The sequence below is a fragment of the Phyllostomus hastatus genome, unplaced genomic scaffold (genome assembly GCF_019186645.2).
Source record: "Phyllostomus hastatus isolate PE091 unplaced genomic scaffold, TTU_PhHast_1.1 phas_scaffold_317, whole genome shotgun sequence".
In the NCBI taxonomy this organism is placed as follows: Eukaryota; Metazoa; Chordata; class Mammalia; order Chiroptera; family Phyllostomidae; genus Phyllostomus; species Phyllostomus hastatus.
The window spans coordinates 711575-725703 of NW_025334023.1; the positions used below are offsets into that span (position 1 = coordinate 711575).

The 14129-nt window shown below is 37.4% G+C and overlaps 1 protein-coding gene across 1 annotated transcript in view; it reads right to left on the bottom strand.

The window, feature by feature from the left end:
- RRM1 (ribonucleotide reductase catalytic subunit M1) overlaps positions 1-14129 on the bottom strand; it is a 46949-nt gene that overhangs the window by 24613 nt on the left and 8207 nt on the right. The window contains exons 3-7 of the mRNA XM_045818258.1: positions 13141-13318; positions 9990-10090; positions 6058-6117; positions 4944-4983; positions 4518-4680 (exon numbers count right to left, since the gene is read on the bottom strand). Of these exons, the coding sequence (XP_045674214.1) occupies positions 4518-4680; positions 4944-4983; positions 6058-6117; positions 9990-10090; positions 13141-13318 (542 nt within the window). The remainder of the gene's footprint in view (positions 1-4517; positions 4681-4943; positions 4984-6057; positions 6118-9989; positions 10091-13140; positions 13319-14129) is intronic.

A 14129-nucleotide genomic window follows, 5' to 3' on the forward strand; every position in this document is an offset into this window, starting at 1 on the left:
TCCGTTTTTTCCCTTTGCCCCCCTCCACCCAGTACCCACTTCCCTCCAATAATCTCCCCCACTTAGTTAATGTCCATGGGTGGTATGTGTAAGTTCTATGGTTTCTCCATTTCCTATGCTATTCTTAGCTTCCCCCTATTAATTTTGTTCCTAGCAATTATGCTTCTTAATCCCTGCACCATTTCCCCATTCTCCCAGCTGATAACACTCCAAATGATCTCCATATCCATGATTCTGTTCCTGTTCTGGCTGTTTGCTTACTTTGTTTTTTAGATTCAGTTGTTGATAGTTGATAATTCACTGCCTTTTCAATGTTCATGGTTTTGATCTTTTTCTTCAATAAGTCCTTTTAACACTTCATGTAATGATGGCTTGGTGACAATGAATTCCTTTAGTTTTACCTTGTCTGGGAAGTAATTTATCTGCCTTTCCATTCTAAACGATGGCTTTGCTGGATAGAGTAATGTAGGTTGTTGGTCCTTGCTTTTCATCACTTCGAATACATCTTGCCAGTCCCTTCTTGCCTGCAAACTTTCTTTTGAGAAATCTACTAATAGTCTTATGGGAACTCCTTTGTAGGTAACTCTTTGCTTTTCTCTTGCTGCTTTTAAGATTCTCTTTATCTTTAACCTTTGGCATTTTAATTATGATGTGTTTTGGTGTTGCTCTCTATGGGTCCACCTTATTTAGGACTCTGTGCTTCCTGGACTTGTATGTCTTATTTCCTTCACCAAATTAGAGACATTTTCTTTCATTATTTTTTCAAATAAATTTTCGATTTCTTGCCCTTCCTCTTTTCCTTCTGGTATCTCTATGATTTGAATGCTGACACATTTGGAGATGTCCCAGAGGTTCCTCAGCCTATCCTTGTTTTTTTGAATTCTTGTTTCTTCTTTTCATTTTGATTGAATGTTTCTCTCTTCCTTTTGTTCCAAATTGTTGGTTTGAATCCCTGCTTCCTTCCCTTCTCTGTTGGGTTTCTTATGGATTATTCTTTATTTCACTTAATGTGATCATCATTTCTTCCTTTATTTTTTTTTTTGGACATACTCAAGGCGTTCTCTGAGCATCATGATAAACTGTTTTTGAACTCTGCATAGGCTGGCTACTTATAGGTTGGAAATCTGATAGGTTAGCTATACCCATTTTGCTTATCCGTATTTTTCGGACCATAAGATGCACCTAGGTTTTAGAGCAGGAAAATAGGAAAAAAAAAATTTTGAAGCAAAAAATGTGGTAAAATAGTTAAGTACATAAATAACATAATATTTCACCAATGTAAAGCTACATTCGGACTATTAAGACGCACACCCATTTTCCTCCCAAATTTGGGAGGGAAAATGCATCTTACATTCCAAAAAATATGGTAGTTCTTTTTCTGCAGTTTTGTTCTGTCCTTCCATATGGACCATATTTCTTTGTCTCCTCAATTTAACAGCCTCCCTGTGTTTGTTTCTGTGTATTCAGCAGAGCTGCTTTTACTCCCTTAGTAGCACGGCCTGTGTAGAAAAAGCATCTGTATATCGTGTGGGGCAGAGACTTAGGTAATTGCTAGGGTGGGGCAACGCTCTTCACTGCTTTGTGGCTGTGTGGCGAGGGCTCCAAGAGGCGACAACGCTGCCACCTGGGTTCTGGCAGTTCACCCGGCGCTCACCACAGTTCCCATAACTTCACCCCCTTCCCATGTGCAACTGCTGCCCTTCCAGCTGTTGCCCAGGTAGTAAATCCCAGAGTGGGTGGTTTTACAAATGTTCTAAGACATGCTGGCTCTTTAAGCAGCAAAAACCCAGCAGTTTCTCCCATTGCCCCAACCCCTACTGGTTTTTATAGCCAGAGCTAATGGGGATCTCTCTTCCTAATGCTAGACCCCTGGGCTGATAGGTCTGGCCTGGGACTAGGATCACCCCCTTCCAAGGTACCCCTCCCATCCATTCCTCCACCGCTGCCTTTCAGCACCACACTGCCTCTCCACCATTCTCCTACACTTGGCCCCGCCTACCTATGTGGATGAATGTCTTCTTTAAATCCTCGGTTGTCAAACTTTCATACAGCTCAATTTTCTGACAGTTCTGGGTGTTACCAGTTTTGAGATCCGGTTGTAATTCTTTCTACATTGTTTAAGGAGGTGAAGCATGTCTACCTATACTTCCACCTTGACTGGAAGTCTCCTACAACTCATTTTCAAAGGGCTCAGCCAAAAACAAATGTTAAGATATAAATATATATGACAAAATATTAGTAATATTTTGATCTAAGCAGAAGTAGGTGTATGGGTGATATTCAATGTCCTATTTAAAAAATTTTCTTGAATGTTTGAAATTCATAGTAAAAATTGAAGAGGAAAATAGGTATCTGTTTTCTCTATATGCTCTTCTAAAAGCTTTTACTTTCACATTTAGATTTTGTATTGTATTTCTCTATATAGCATGAAAAAGGAAACTAATTGTATTTTTCTCCATGGGATAACCAATTTCCCTAGCACTGCTTTGCTAATAAAATGTAATGACACCTTAGTTATTCAAGTTCCCATATAAGCCTGAATCTGTTTCTGGGCTCTCTGTTATGCTCCAGTGGTTTTTTTGTCTACTCCAGAGTGAATACCACACTGTTTTGATTACCATGTCTTTCCAGGAGTCTTGAAATCTGGGCTTTTTCTTCAAAACTGTCTTGCTATTTATATTAGTTTCCTGTGGCTGCCCTAACAAATTACCACTAACTTGGCGGCTTATAGAAACGTTATTATCTCATAGTTCTGGAGGCCAGAAGTTCAACATCAGTTTCACTAGACCAAAATCAAAAACACTTCCTGCAGAGGATCTAGTGAAGAATATATTCCTTGCCTCATCTAGCTCTGATGAATCCCTTGCTTGTGGCCACATCAACTCTAATTTCTGCCTCCATCTTCACAGTGCTTTTTTTTCTTCTATATGTATCATTATCTCCCTCAGCATCTCTCTTCTCTTATAAAGATACTTTTCATTGGATTTAGGGCTCACCTACATAATTCAGAATAATCTCCCTGTGTTGAGATCTTCTTAATCAGACCTGCAAAAACCATTTTTCATTGTAAGGTAACATTTACAGGTTCCAGAGATTAGGGCCTGCTACTTTGAGCAGCCTACTAAATTATTCCTTTTTTTAAATTTTTTAAAAAGATTTTATTTATTTACTTTAGAGAGAGAGGAAGGAAGGGAGAGAGAGAGGGAGAGAAACATCAATGCATGAGAGGCACATCCATTGGTAGCCTCTCACATGCCCCCATCTATGCACCTGGCCAACAACCCAGGCACGTGCCCTGACTAGAAATCAAACCAGCAACTTTTCAGTTCACAGGCCGGCACTCAATCCACTAAGCCACACCAGCCAGGGCATCCTACTAGATTATTCTTAGTCTTTTGCTCCTCCATATAAATTATAGAATTAGCATGTTGAAATTTTGACTCAAATTATACTGAATCTGTATGTTAACTTGGGGAAAAATGACATCTTTGCAAAATCCATTTTTTAATATAAAATCAGTCTCCACTTATTTTCAAATGTCCTTCAACTATGTTTTAGAATGTGCTCCTTAGGAGCCTTCTATGTCTTTTATTAGATTTGTTTCTGGGTAACCTTCCAGTATTATAAATGATATTTTTTAAAAATTAATCTTCTAACATCTAAAGTACAGAAACCCAACTGATTAATTTATATTGAATTAATATATCCAAATATTTTGCTGAAATCTCTAATAGAGCTAAGTTTCTAGTGGATATCTTTTACCAAATTAAGAAAATTATTTTCTGTATTGATTTTGCTAATTTTTATTATAAAAGAGTATTAAAGGGTACAAAAATGTTAGTGCAATGGAGTACAGTAATATACTTTTTGATCCTCGCATATTCTTGAGTTCCTAAAATAAACCAACTTGCTAAGGCTTTATTTTGTTTAAACATTACTGTATTCTGTTCCAGTGTTCCCCTTTTCAGATAAAGACATCACCTTCATCCTATTACTCTACCCATAAACTCGGGAACCATGCTTGGCTCATAACCAAAAACATCATCAAATTATGTCAATATTACCTCCTAAATATCTCTTAAATCTGTTTCTTTCAAGTTCTACTTTCACCACCCTCATCCTAAATACCATAATCTTCAATACATACTACTATAAGAGTCTCTAATTACCTGTCACTATCTAGTTTGTTCAAAACAAGCTCATTGAGGTATAATTCACATACCCTAATATTCTCCATTTAATGTATACAACTATTGGCTTTTAGTATATTCAGAGAATTGTGTAATAATCACCACAATCAAGTTTAAAATTTCATCATCAGCATTTGTCCCTCTTCAATTCACTTACCACACTGAAGAGATGTTTCCCGAATTAAGTCTCACTTAATCAGAGCAGGAGTGATTAAATGTTCATCAAATTCATTTTTCTTGGTCGACTGACTAGTTTTTCAAGGCAAGGTTTAATTATCTAATCAAAACCACTTCAGAACTTTAAAAGGAACTATAGATGACACATACCTAGAAAGTTGTGGGCGATTGGTACCAGCATTGAAGAGAGTAGGAGAGGCATGGGTAAACCACCTCTCAGAAAGAAGGTTGTATGTTTCAATAGCAGCACTGATATCTTCTTCGTGAATCCCCACAGATACCCTCATCAACATATGTTGTGGTCTTTCAGCCACTAAAATCAAAAGAGGAGTTGTCATATGATGGAACGTGTCAGACAAACTAGGCTAAGACATGTATTTGAGTCAAAAAGAAATACTAAAAGATGATTTTTTTAAATTTATACCAATAAGTAGGATAATTATTCATAAACTAGACCTAAAGTTAAAAATGTTATTTACAGTCCAGATAGAAATATTAAGGCTAATAGCTCAAAGCTCTATATTCAATATATATAAGGAACAAAAGATAAAACACACAAACATATTCATATCTCACCTTTTCCATTGATTTTCAACAAATAGGACCGCTCCAGCGTCTAGAAAAGCAAAGCAACCAAAAAACTTTCAGAGCAGTTTTTAAAGACACAGTAGATATAGCATTCACAATAAGGCAATCTAATCTTCTCAGTTTTTGTATAAATTTAAATGAAAAGAATAACATATTTACTCTTACTAGCTTCAGTTTAGCTATTTGTTTTGGAAAAGACTGCATGAAAATTTCTGGGAGAAGCCGGCTCTATATTAACATGTATAACATTAACAGCAGAAGTTATGGTATTTGCCATCATCATCACAACAGTTAACACTTATAAAGTACTTATAATAGACTAGGTACTGATCTAAGCAACAACACACACTCACTTACCCTCAACAGAATTTAATGTTGAAACAGTATTATTGTCCCCATTCTAAATCTGAGGAAACTGAAGCACAGAGAGATCAAGTAACTTGCTAATAAGTAGAGCAGAAGTGGGGTGAAGAGAACTGAGCAAATCATGGCCATGGACAACAGTGTGGTGACTTCAGGGGGTGGGGGAGAAGAGAAGTGAAGGAGAGTATAGGGGGTATAAATGGTGATAGAAAGAGACTTGACTTGGGGTGTTGAATACCCAATACAGTACACAAATGATGTGTTGTGAAATTGTACACCTGAAACCTGTATTAATTTTTTTAACCAGTGTCACCCCAATAAATCCAATTTTTTAAAGTGAAAAAAAAAAAAAAAAAAAAACCCTAGAATGGAGATTCAAACCTAGAAGATCTGACACCAACATTCATGTTCTTAATCACTATTTATAAACACAAAAGTGCCTAGAAAAGCATTTGGCACACAGTAGGGATTTTATAAACAATTGCTGTATAAACAGTAGAACAATATGGAATCACTATGGTAAATTATCTGCATAACTCCTCAGGTAATCCAGAATATTTGGAAACTCTGAAAATTGCAAATGGATAAGCTATCTTTCCTTAATTCAAACAATCACTCCCCACCCTGACCCCACTAATCCCCCAGGTCCCTCCCAACTCCCATCACTTACTGTCTTTACAACTGTGTTACTAAACATAAACAAAAACCAGTATTTCCATATTTGAAACCCATTATTTACCTTAAAGCCAAAGTAATTATAAGAGAAATCTCGGTCATAGATAATGGCAGAATTCAGGCGCTAATGAAGATAAAAAAAGATGTCATAATTAAGACAGACTTATTTTCACAAAATCAACATTTCAGCCTTGACTCCAGAATTAAAGTGACATAGGATAGAAAAAAGATAACATTAAGTGTTATTGTTGTAGAACAGAAGTCTACATGTTAAGGAAAAAAAACATTATATAAATTAGGTAGCCTAATTAGGTTAAACACATGTACATTAAAAGACTAGAAGAGCCCTGGCTGGTGTGGCTCAGTGGATTGCGTGCCAGCCTGGGAATCAAAGGGTCGCCAGTTTGATTTCCAGTCAGGGCACATGCCTGGGTTGATGGCTAGATCCCCAATAGGCAGCACGCAAGAGGCAAATGAATGATGTTTCTCTCCCTCACTTTCTCCCTCCCTTTCCCTCTCTAAAAAATAAAATAAATAAAGCCTTTAAAAAAATGACTAGAAGAAAACATAAATATAAATTGTATATAAGTAAAAATATAAATGTGACTTTTCAAATTCTCCATTATTTTATAGCATATCTCTAATTAAAGAAGCAAAGAACATGAGCATAAAAGAAACTATATATTATCCTTCAATAAGTTTTTAGTGACCAATTATTATACTTACTAATACATGTTTTTATTATAAAAACTAGACCATTTAAAACTGCACATACAATATATATGATAAACAATAACATGTAGGATTACATTAATTCTAAGCCTGTTCAAAATCTATGGTCCTTTAACAGGTTTTGTACAAACTACTATTATGAAAATAAGATATTATAAAAGAATTATCTATTGTCATAGAGTATTTGCAGTCAATAAAGCCATTTGGAGGAAAACAAAAGCAATTAGGTACAGTCACTCCAGATAAGAAAAACGGAACCAGTTTTACAAAATACTATCAGTGTTTCTATATAAGGATCCATGTCCAACAACTAGAAAAATCTGGTCCTTTCTCTTAAATTATTAAGGGCATCTTTATCGCCAAAGGCAGGTAGAGGCCTTGAGTGAAATAATGGAGAACTGCTTGACATTTATTTTTCAGGTAAAATTTTTAGCTGTTATATTATTTTTGTTTTTAACCTGTCCTCAAAATTATACATATGAACAATGCACCAGATACATATTTAGAAAGACAGACAACTTATCATTCTACTGCCTAAAATTAAACTGGTTTCCATCTGGTCAGATATCCATCGTAAATTAATTTTGTGTACAACAGGGCTGGCTGGACACTTTTCCCTTCTGTCCTCTGGGATCTAGTTAAGAAAGAAGTTGGAACACAAGTAGGTCATTTTTAAGTTGTTGAGCAAGATCTTTCAAATTGTTATCTGAGCAACATTTTTAGGAGTCAGTCTGACAATGTCTACTAAAATTTTAAATGTACAAACTCTTTGGATCAGTGATTCCACTTAAAGGATTTATCTTAGCAATATACTCTATCAGCAAAACATTACCATATAAGGATGTTCACTGCAGCAAAAAATGAAAAACAAATATCCACCACTAGCGCAATATATATACACACACACACAATGACAACGTATCTCTATAATCACATGCTATGCAGCTGTTAGAAAGAACAGGATAATCATAAATGCTAATACAGAACTATCCTAAGACAAAGTATTGAGAACAGCATGCACAGGAGACTGCCACTAAAAGGAAAAATATATATGTATACATACACATGTATTAGAGAATAGCACTAAGAAAATACACTTTAAAATGCTATAATATTGTTTCTAGAGAGAAAAGCCAGTATACAGGGAAGGTGAGAGGATTACTTTTTACCTGTATCTTTTGTAGTGTTTGAATTTTTTAAAATGTGCTTGTTACTCTTAAAAAAAAAAGAACCTATAAAAAATGTTTACCAGGACTTCTGGCCAAGATGGAGGCATAGGTAGACACACTGTGCCTCCTTGTACAACCAAAAGAAGGACAACAACAAATTTAAAAACATAAAACAACCAGAACTGCCAGAAAATCCAACTGTATGGCAGTCCAACAACTAAGGAGTTAAAGAAGAAACATTCTTCCAGGAGACTGGAAGTAGGGGTAGAGACAGGCAGCTGGGCAGAGAGGACTTGTGGCAAGGCAGCAGCTAGAGGACCAGGGCTGGCAAGGCAGCAGTTGGTGGACCTGGAGAGGCAGCACCTAGCAGACTAGGTGGTCCCACATTCAGTGCAGATAAACAAAGAGGAACAACTGGGGAGCAAGATAGACCATGCAGCCCAGGGTTCCAGCACTGATAAATAAAGCCTCAAAGTCTCTGACTGGAAACACCTCTGGGGGTTGAGGCAGCAGTGAGAAAAACTCCCAGCCTCACAGAAGAGTTCGTTGGAGAGACCCACAGGGTCCTAGAATGTACACAAACCCACCCACCTGGGAATCAGCACCAAAAGGGCCCAATTTGATTGTGGGTAGCAGGGGAAGTGACTGAAAAACGGCTGAGAGAGGAGCAAGCAGCACCATTCCCTCTCAGACTCCTCCCCCATATACAGCATCACAAGGAAGCAACATGGGTTGCCCCGCCCTAGGAACACCTAAGGCTCCACCCCTTACTACACAACAGGCACAAAGAGACAAAAAAAAACCAAACAAACAAAAAAACAATTGGCCCAAGCAAAAGAACAGATCAAAGCTCCAGAAAAAATACAACTAGGCGATGAAGAGATAGCCAATCTATCAGATGCACAGTTCAAAACACTGGTAATCAGGATGCTCACAGAACTGATTGAGCTCGGTTGCAAAATGAAGGAACAAATGAAAGCTACCGAAAGTGAAATAAAGCAAAATATACAGGGAACCAACAGTGACAGAAAGGGAACCAGGACTCAAATCATTGGTTTAGAGCAGAAGGAAGAAACAAACATTCAACCAGAACAGAATGAAGAAACAAGAATTCAAAAATATGAGGAGAGGCTTAGGAACCTCAGGACATTTTTAAACATTCTAACATCCAAGCCATAGGGGTGGCAGAAGAAGAGGAAGAGCAAAAACCTGAAAACGTATTTGAACAAATAATGAAGGAGAACTTCCCCAATCTGGCAAAGGAAATAGACTTCCAGGAAGTCCAGGAAGCTCAGAGTCCCAAACAAGGTGGACCCAAGGAAGAGCACACCAAAGCACATCATAATTATATTAGCCAAGATTAAAATGAAGGAGAGAATCCTAGAAGCAGCAAGAGAAAAGGAGATAGTTACCTACAAAGGAGTTCCCATCAGACTATCAGCTGATTTTTCAAAAGAGACCTTGCAGGCAAGAAGGGGCTGGAAAGAAGTATTCCAAGTCATGAAAGGCAAGGACCTACATCCAAGATTGCTCTATCCAGCAAAACTTTCATTTAGAATGGAAGGGCAGATAAAGTGCTTCTCAGATAAGGTCAAATTAAAAGAGTTCATCATCACCAAGCCCTTATTATATGAAATGTTAAAGGCACTTATCTAAGAAAAGGAAGATAAAAAACATGAACAGTAAAATGACAGCAAACACACAATTATTAACAACCACACCTAAAACAAAAACAAAAGCAAACTAAGCAAACAACTAGAACAGGAACAGAATCATAGAAATGGAGATCACATGGAGGGTTATCGACAGAGAAGTGGGAAGGGGAGAGAGGGGGCAAAAGTACAGAGAATAAGTAGCACAGATGGTAGGTAGAAAGTAGAAAGGGGGAAGGTAAGAATAGTATAGGAAATGTAGAAACCAAAGAACTTGTATGTATGACCCATGGACATGAACTAAAGGGGTGGGGGGAATGTGGGTGGGAATGTGCAGAGGGGAATAAAAGGGGGAAAATTGGACAACTGTAATAGCATAATCAATAAAATATATTTTTAAATAAAGAAAATAAAAATGTTTACCAGAAAAGCATTATACATACATCTTTATTGGCCAAAACAATATCCAGTGTTGACCTGGCCACCATGGGAGAGTGTTTGCCATTCTGTGGATTTATATAGTTAAAGAGGTCTTCCATCACATCTTAAAAAAAGAAAGAAAGAAAGAAAAACGTCAAAACCACTTTACAGCTAATTTATTCTTTGGGTAACAGTTTAAAACAGTGCTTCTAAAACCATTTTTTTCATCCCAACTTACCTCAGTGCTTAGCATAGAAGTGCTCAATAAACATATACATGTTGAATAAATAAAAAATGTCTCACTTAAGAAAACAAGCTTTCAGAATTAGAGTGAACATGGGTTCTTTTTTTTTTCCCTTTGGAACATGGGTTCTTTAAAAAAGATCCCCAGGTGATTGAGAATTATTGGTTGAAAATAAAGAAAAGCAGAAATGATCATCTCTTGTCAATATTTTTATCCTGACTTCCAACCAAGATGGAGGCATAGGTAGACACACTATGTCTCCTCGAAAAACCAAAAGAAGGACAACAATTTAAAAACAAAAAACAACCAGAACTGCCGAAAATCAAACTGTATGGAAATCCAACAACCAAGAAGTTAAAGACGACACATTCATCCAGACTGCTAGGAGGGGCAGAGACAGGCAGTCAGGCTGAGAGGACTCGCAGCAAGGTGGTGGCTGGAGGACCCAGTGGCAGTTTGTGGACAGGGCAGTCCCACATTCGCACAAAGATAAACCGGCAGAATCAACTGGGGAGCAAGGCAGACCTCCCAACCAGGGGTCCCAGCATGGGGAAATAAAGCCTCGAACCACTGACTGAAGACACCTGTGGGGGTTGAGGCAGTGGAAGAAACTCGCAGCCTCACAGGAGAATGCGTTGGAGAGACCCACACAGTCCTAGAATGTACCCAACCCAGCCACCCAGAGTCAGCACCAGAAGGGCCCAATTTGCTTATGGGAAGTGGGGGAAGTGACTGAAAAATGGCTGAGACCGGAGCAATCGCCATTGTTCCCTCTTGGATCTCTTCCCCACATACAGCGTCACAACACAGCAATGTGGGCTACCCCACCCTGGTAAACACCTAAGGTTCTGCCCCTTACTACACAATAGGCACAAAGAGACTGGAAAAAAAAAATGGCCCAAGCAAAAGAACAGATCAAAGCTCCAGAAAAAATACAACTAAGTGATAAAGAGATAGCCAGCCCATCAGATGCACAGTTCAAAACACTGGTAATCAGGATGCTCACAGAACTGGTTGAATTTGGTCGCAAATTAGATGAAAAAATGAAGGCTATGCTAAGTGGAATAAAGGACAGGTAACCAATAGTGATGGGAAGGAAACTGGGACTCAAATCAATGGTTTAGAGCAGAAGGAAGAAAGAAACATCCACCCAGAACAGAATGAAGAAACAAGAATTCAAAAATATGAGGAGAGGCTTAGGAACCTCCAGGACATCTTTAAATGTTCCAACATCCACAATAGGGGTACCAGAAGAGCAACAAGTGGAAAAGTTATTGAACAAATATTAAAGGAGAACTTCCCCAATCTGGCAAAGGAAATAGACTTCCAGGAAGTCCAGGAAGCTCAGAGAGTCCCAAACAAGGTGGACCCAAGGAAGAGCACACCAAAGCACATCATAATTATATTAGCCAAGATTAAAATGAAAGAGAGAATCCTAGAAGCAACAAGAGAAAAGGAGACAGTTACCTACAAAGGAATTCCCATCAGACTGTCAGCTGATTTCTCAAAAGAGACCTTGCAGGCAAGAAGGGGCTGGAAAGAAGTATTCCAAGTCATGAAAGGCAAGGACCTACATCCAAGATTGCTCTACCCAGCAAAGCTTTCATTTAGAATGGAAGGGCAGATAAAGTGCTTCTCAGATAAGGTCAAGTTAAAAGAGTTCATCATCACCAAGCCTTTATTATATGAAATGTTAAAGGCACTTATCTAAGAAAAGGAAGATAAAAAACATGAACAGTAAAATGACAGCAAACACACAATTATTAACAACCACACCTAAAACAAAAACAAAAGCAAACTAAGCAAACAACTAGAACAGGAACAGAACCACAGAAATGGAGATCACATGGAGGGTTAGCAACAGGGAGGTGGGAGGGGGAGAGAAGGGGAAAAGGTACAGAGAGTAAGTAGCATAGATGGTAGGTAGAAAATAGAAAGGGGGAGGTTAAGAACAGTATAGGAAATGTAGAAGCCAAAGAGCTTGTATGTATGACCCATGGACATGAACTAAAGGGAGGGGGGAATGTGAGCGGGAGGGGGTGTGCAGGGCAGAGGGGAGTGAAAGGGGGAAAATGGGACAACTGTAATAGCACAATCAATAAAATATATTTAAAAAAAGAAAAAAGAAATAGGAAAACAAACAAAAAACTCTTTTCATCCTAACAAATAAAATTTCCATTTGAAATTCAGACTCTATCTTCCCAAGCACTTCACATCTATAAATGTACATTTAGTAAGACCTCTCACTTGTTCTTCTTGATGACATCATAAGCAGTAACTGTGCAACAGTAACATAGCATTGACTCTGCATTTATGTAAATACTTACACACACACATAAAATGTTGGCATTTTAATTGAAATAAACTTGTATCTATAGATCAATTTTGGGAGAACTGATATTTTTACAATAAATCTACTAAATAGGGAGATATAATGTTTGAGGCCCGCCCCACATAATAGGTCTGGAATCAAAAGCTAAAGATTTCTGTTATAGTCTAACATCTGACTTTTTATATACCAAGTTATTTAACCTTCCCTTGCTCCCATTCCCAGAGCTATAAAACGGCAGCAATGGAATGAAGTATTTGCTAATGGTGACAAAGGTTAACTGTAACATTTTGCTTAACACAGAACTTGTCAATATATATTACTCATTTTTCCAATCATATCACCACCAACTATCTAAAGATGGGCTTAAAAGAAAAAAACATACATGTGAGAGAACAAAAAAATCCAGTGACCTTTCCATTCAGCAAGTCAGCAGCTTGAAGAATTAGGAAGTTCCAGTCCCCCCTCTGCCACTAACTTGCACATTTTGCTTTTTTAAAAGAAGGTGTAACTTTTCTTTTGACATTCAAGGTTTCATTCTAGTACCTTTATAAATTTTCTAAGAATTTTAAATTTTTTCTAATTTTTCCTCTAGACTCACCACTGAACACTTTCTTTGTTTCTTTGTGCAAGTTAGAGACAGCAATCCGTGCTGCCAGAATGGCATAGTCAGGGTGCTTAGTGGTCAAGGTTGCAGCTGTTTCAGCAGCCAAAGTATCCAGTTCCACAGTAGTGACCCCACTATATAAGCCTTGGATTACTTTCATGGTGATCTGAGCCTACAAAAATAAAATCAAGAATTACTTGAGCTTTCCCCAAAACCAACAGCTTCCTTAAGATGGCACTGAGAAAAATAATAAAATTTATATCAAAACAATCAACTTCCTTTTCTAAATAATTATCTTTTAGAATAGTTGACAGTGGGAAACCTAATAACGAGAGTTCATAAACCAACAGAACTGCCAGAAAATGCATACCACATACACAATGAAGAGGTATCACTAAAAATAATAAATTTTAAAATATCTAAGTATAGATATTTTATAGTTAACAAAGATGATCAGTTTCACAGGGAAATAGCTAAAAACAGACCAATGATTCTGTAAGTATTTCCCCATCTTCTATTCAACTTGTCCCTATGTGATGGGGGTTCTAACTATATACTTACCCATTTCCTCCCAAATCTACCTAAGGACAAGTACAGAAAAGCAAATTAATTAAATTTTAATCATTCCAATTAGAGATGAAGGTATAAATTAGGGTTGAGGCTGAGTCACCAAATAATTTAATGACCACTCTTTCTTTACAGCTTCAGAAATTACAAAGTATCTCAACTCTCATAATCTCTGACATTTCACAATCACCTTGGGAGACAGATATTATTACTACAATTTTACATGAGGAACCTGAGGCTTAGGTTACTCAGTCTTGCCCAAGGTTACTGTATAAGTCTTCTGGCTTCATGTCCCATTCAACCTCAGTTCATTTCACTATTTTCAAGACCATATTATAAAAGGGTTCCCTTTTAAAGATTTTATTTATTGGTTTTTTAGAGAGAGTGGAAGAGAGGGAGAAAGAGAGGGTGAGACA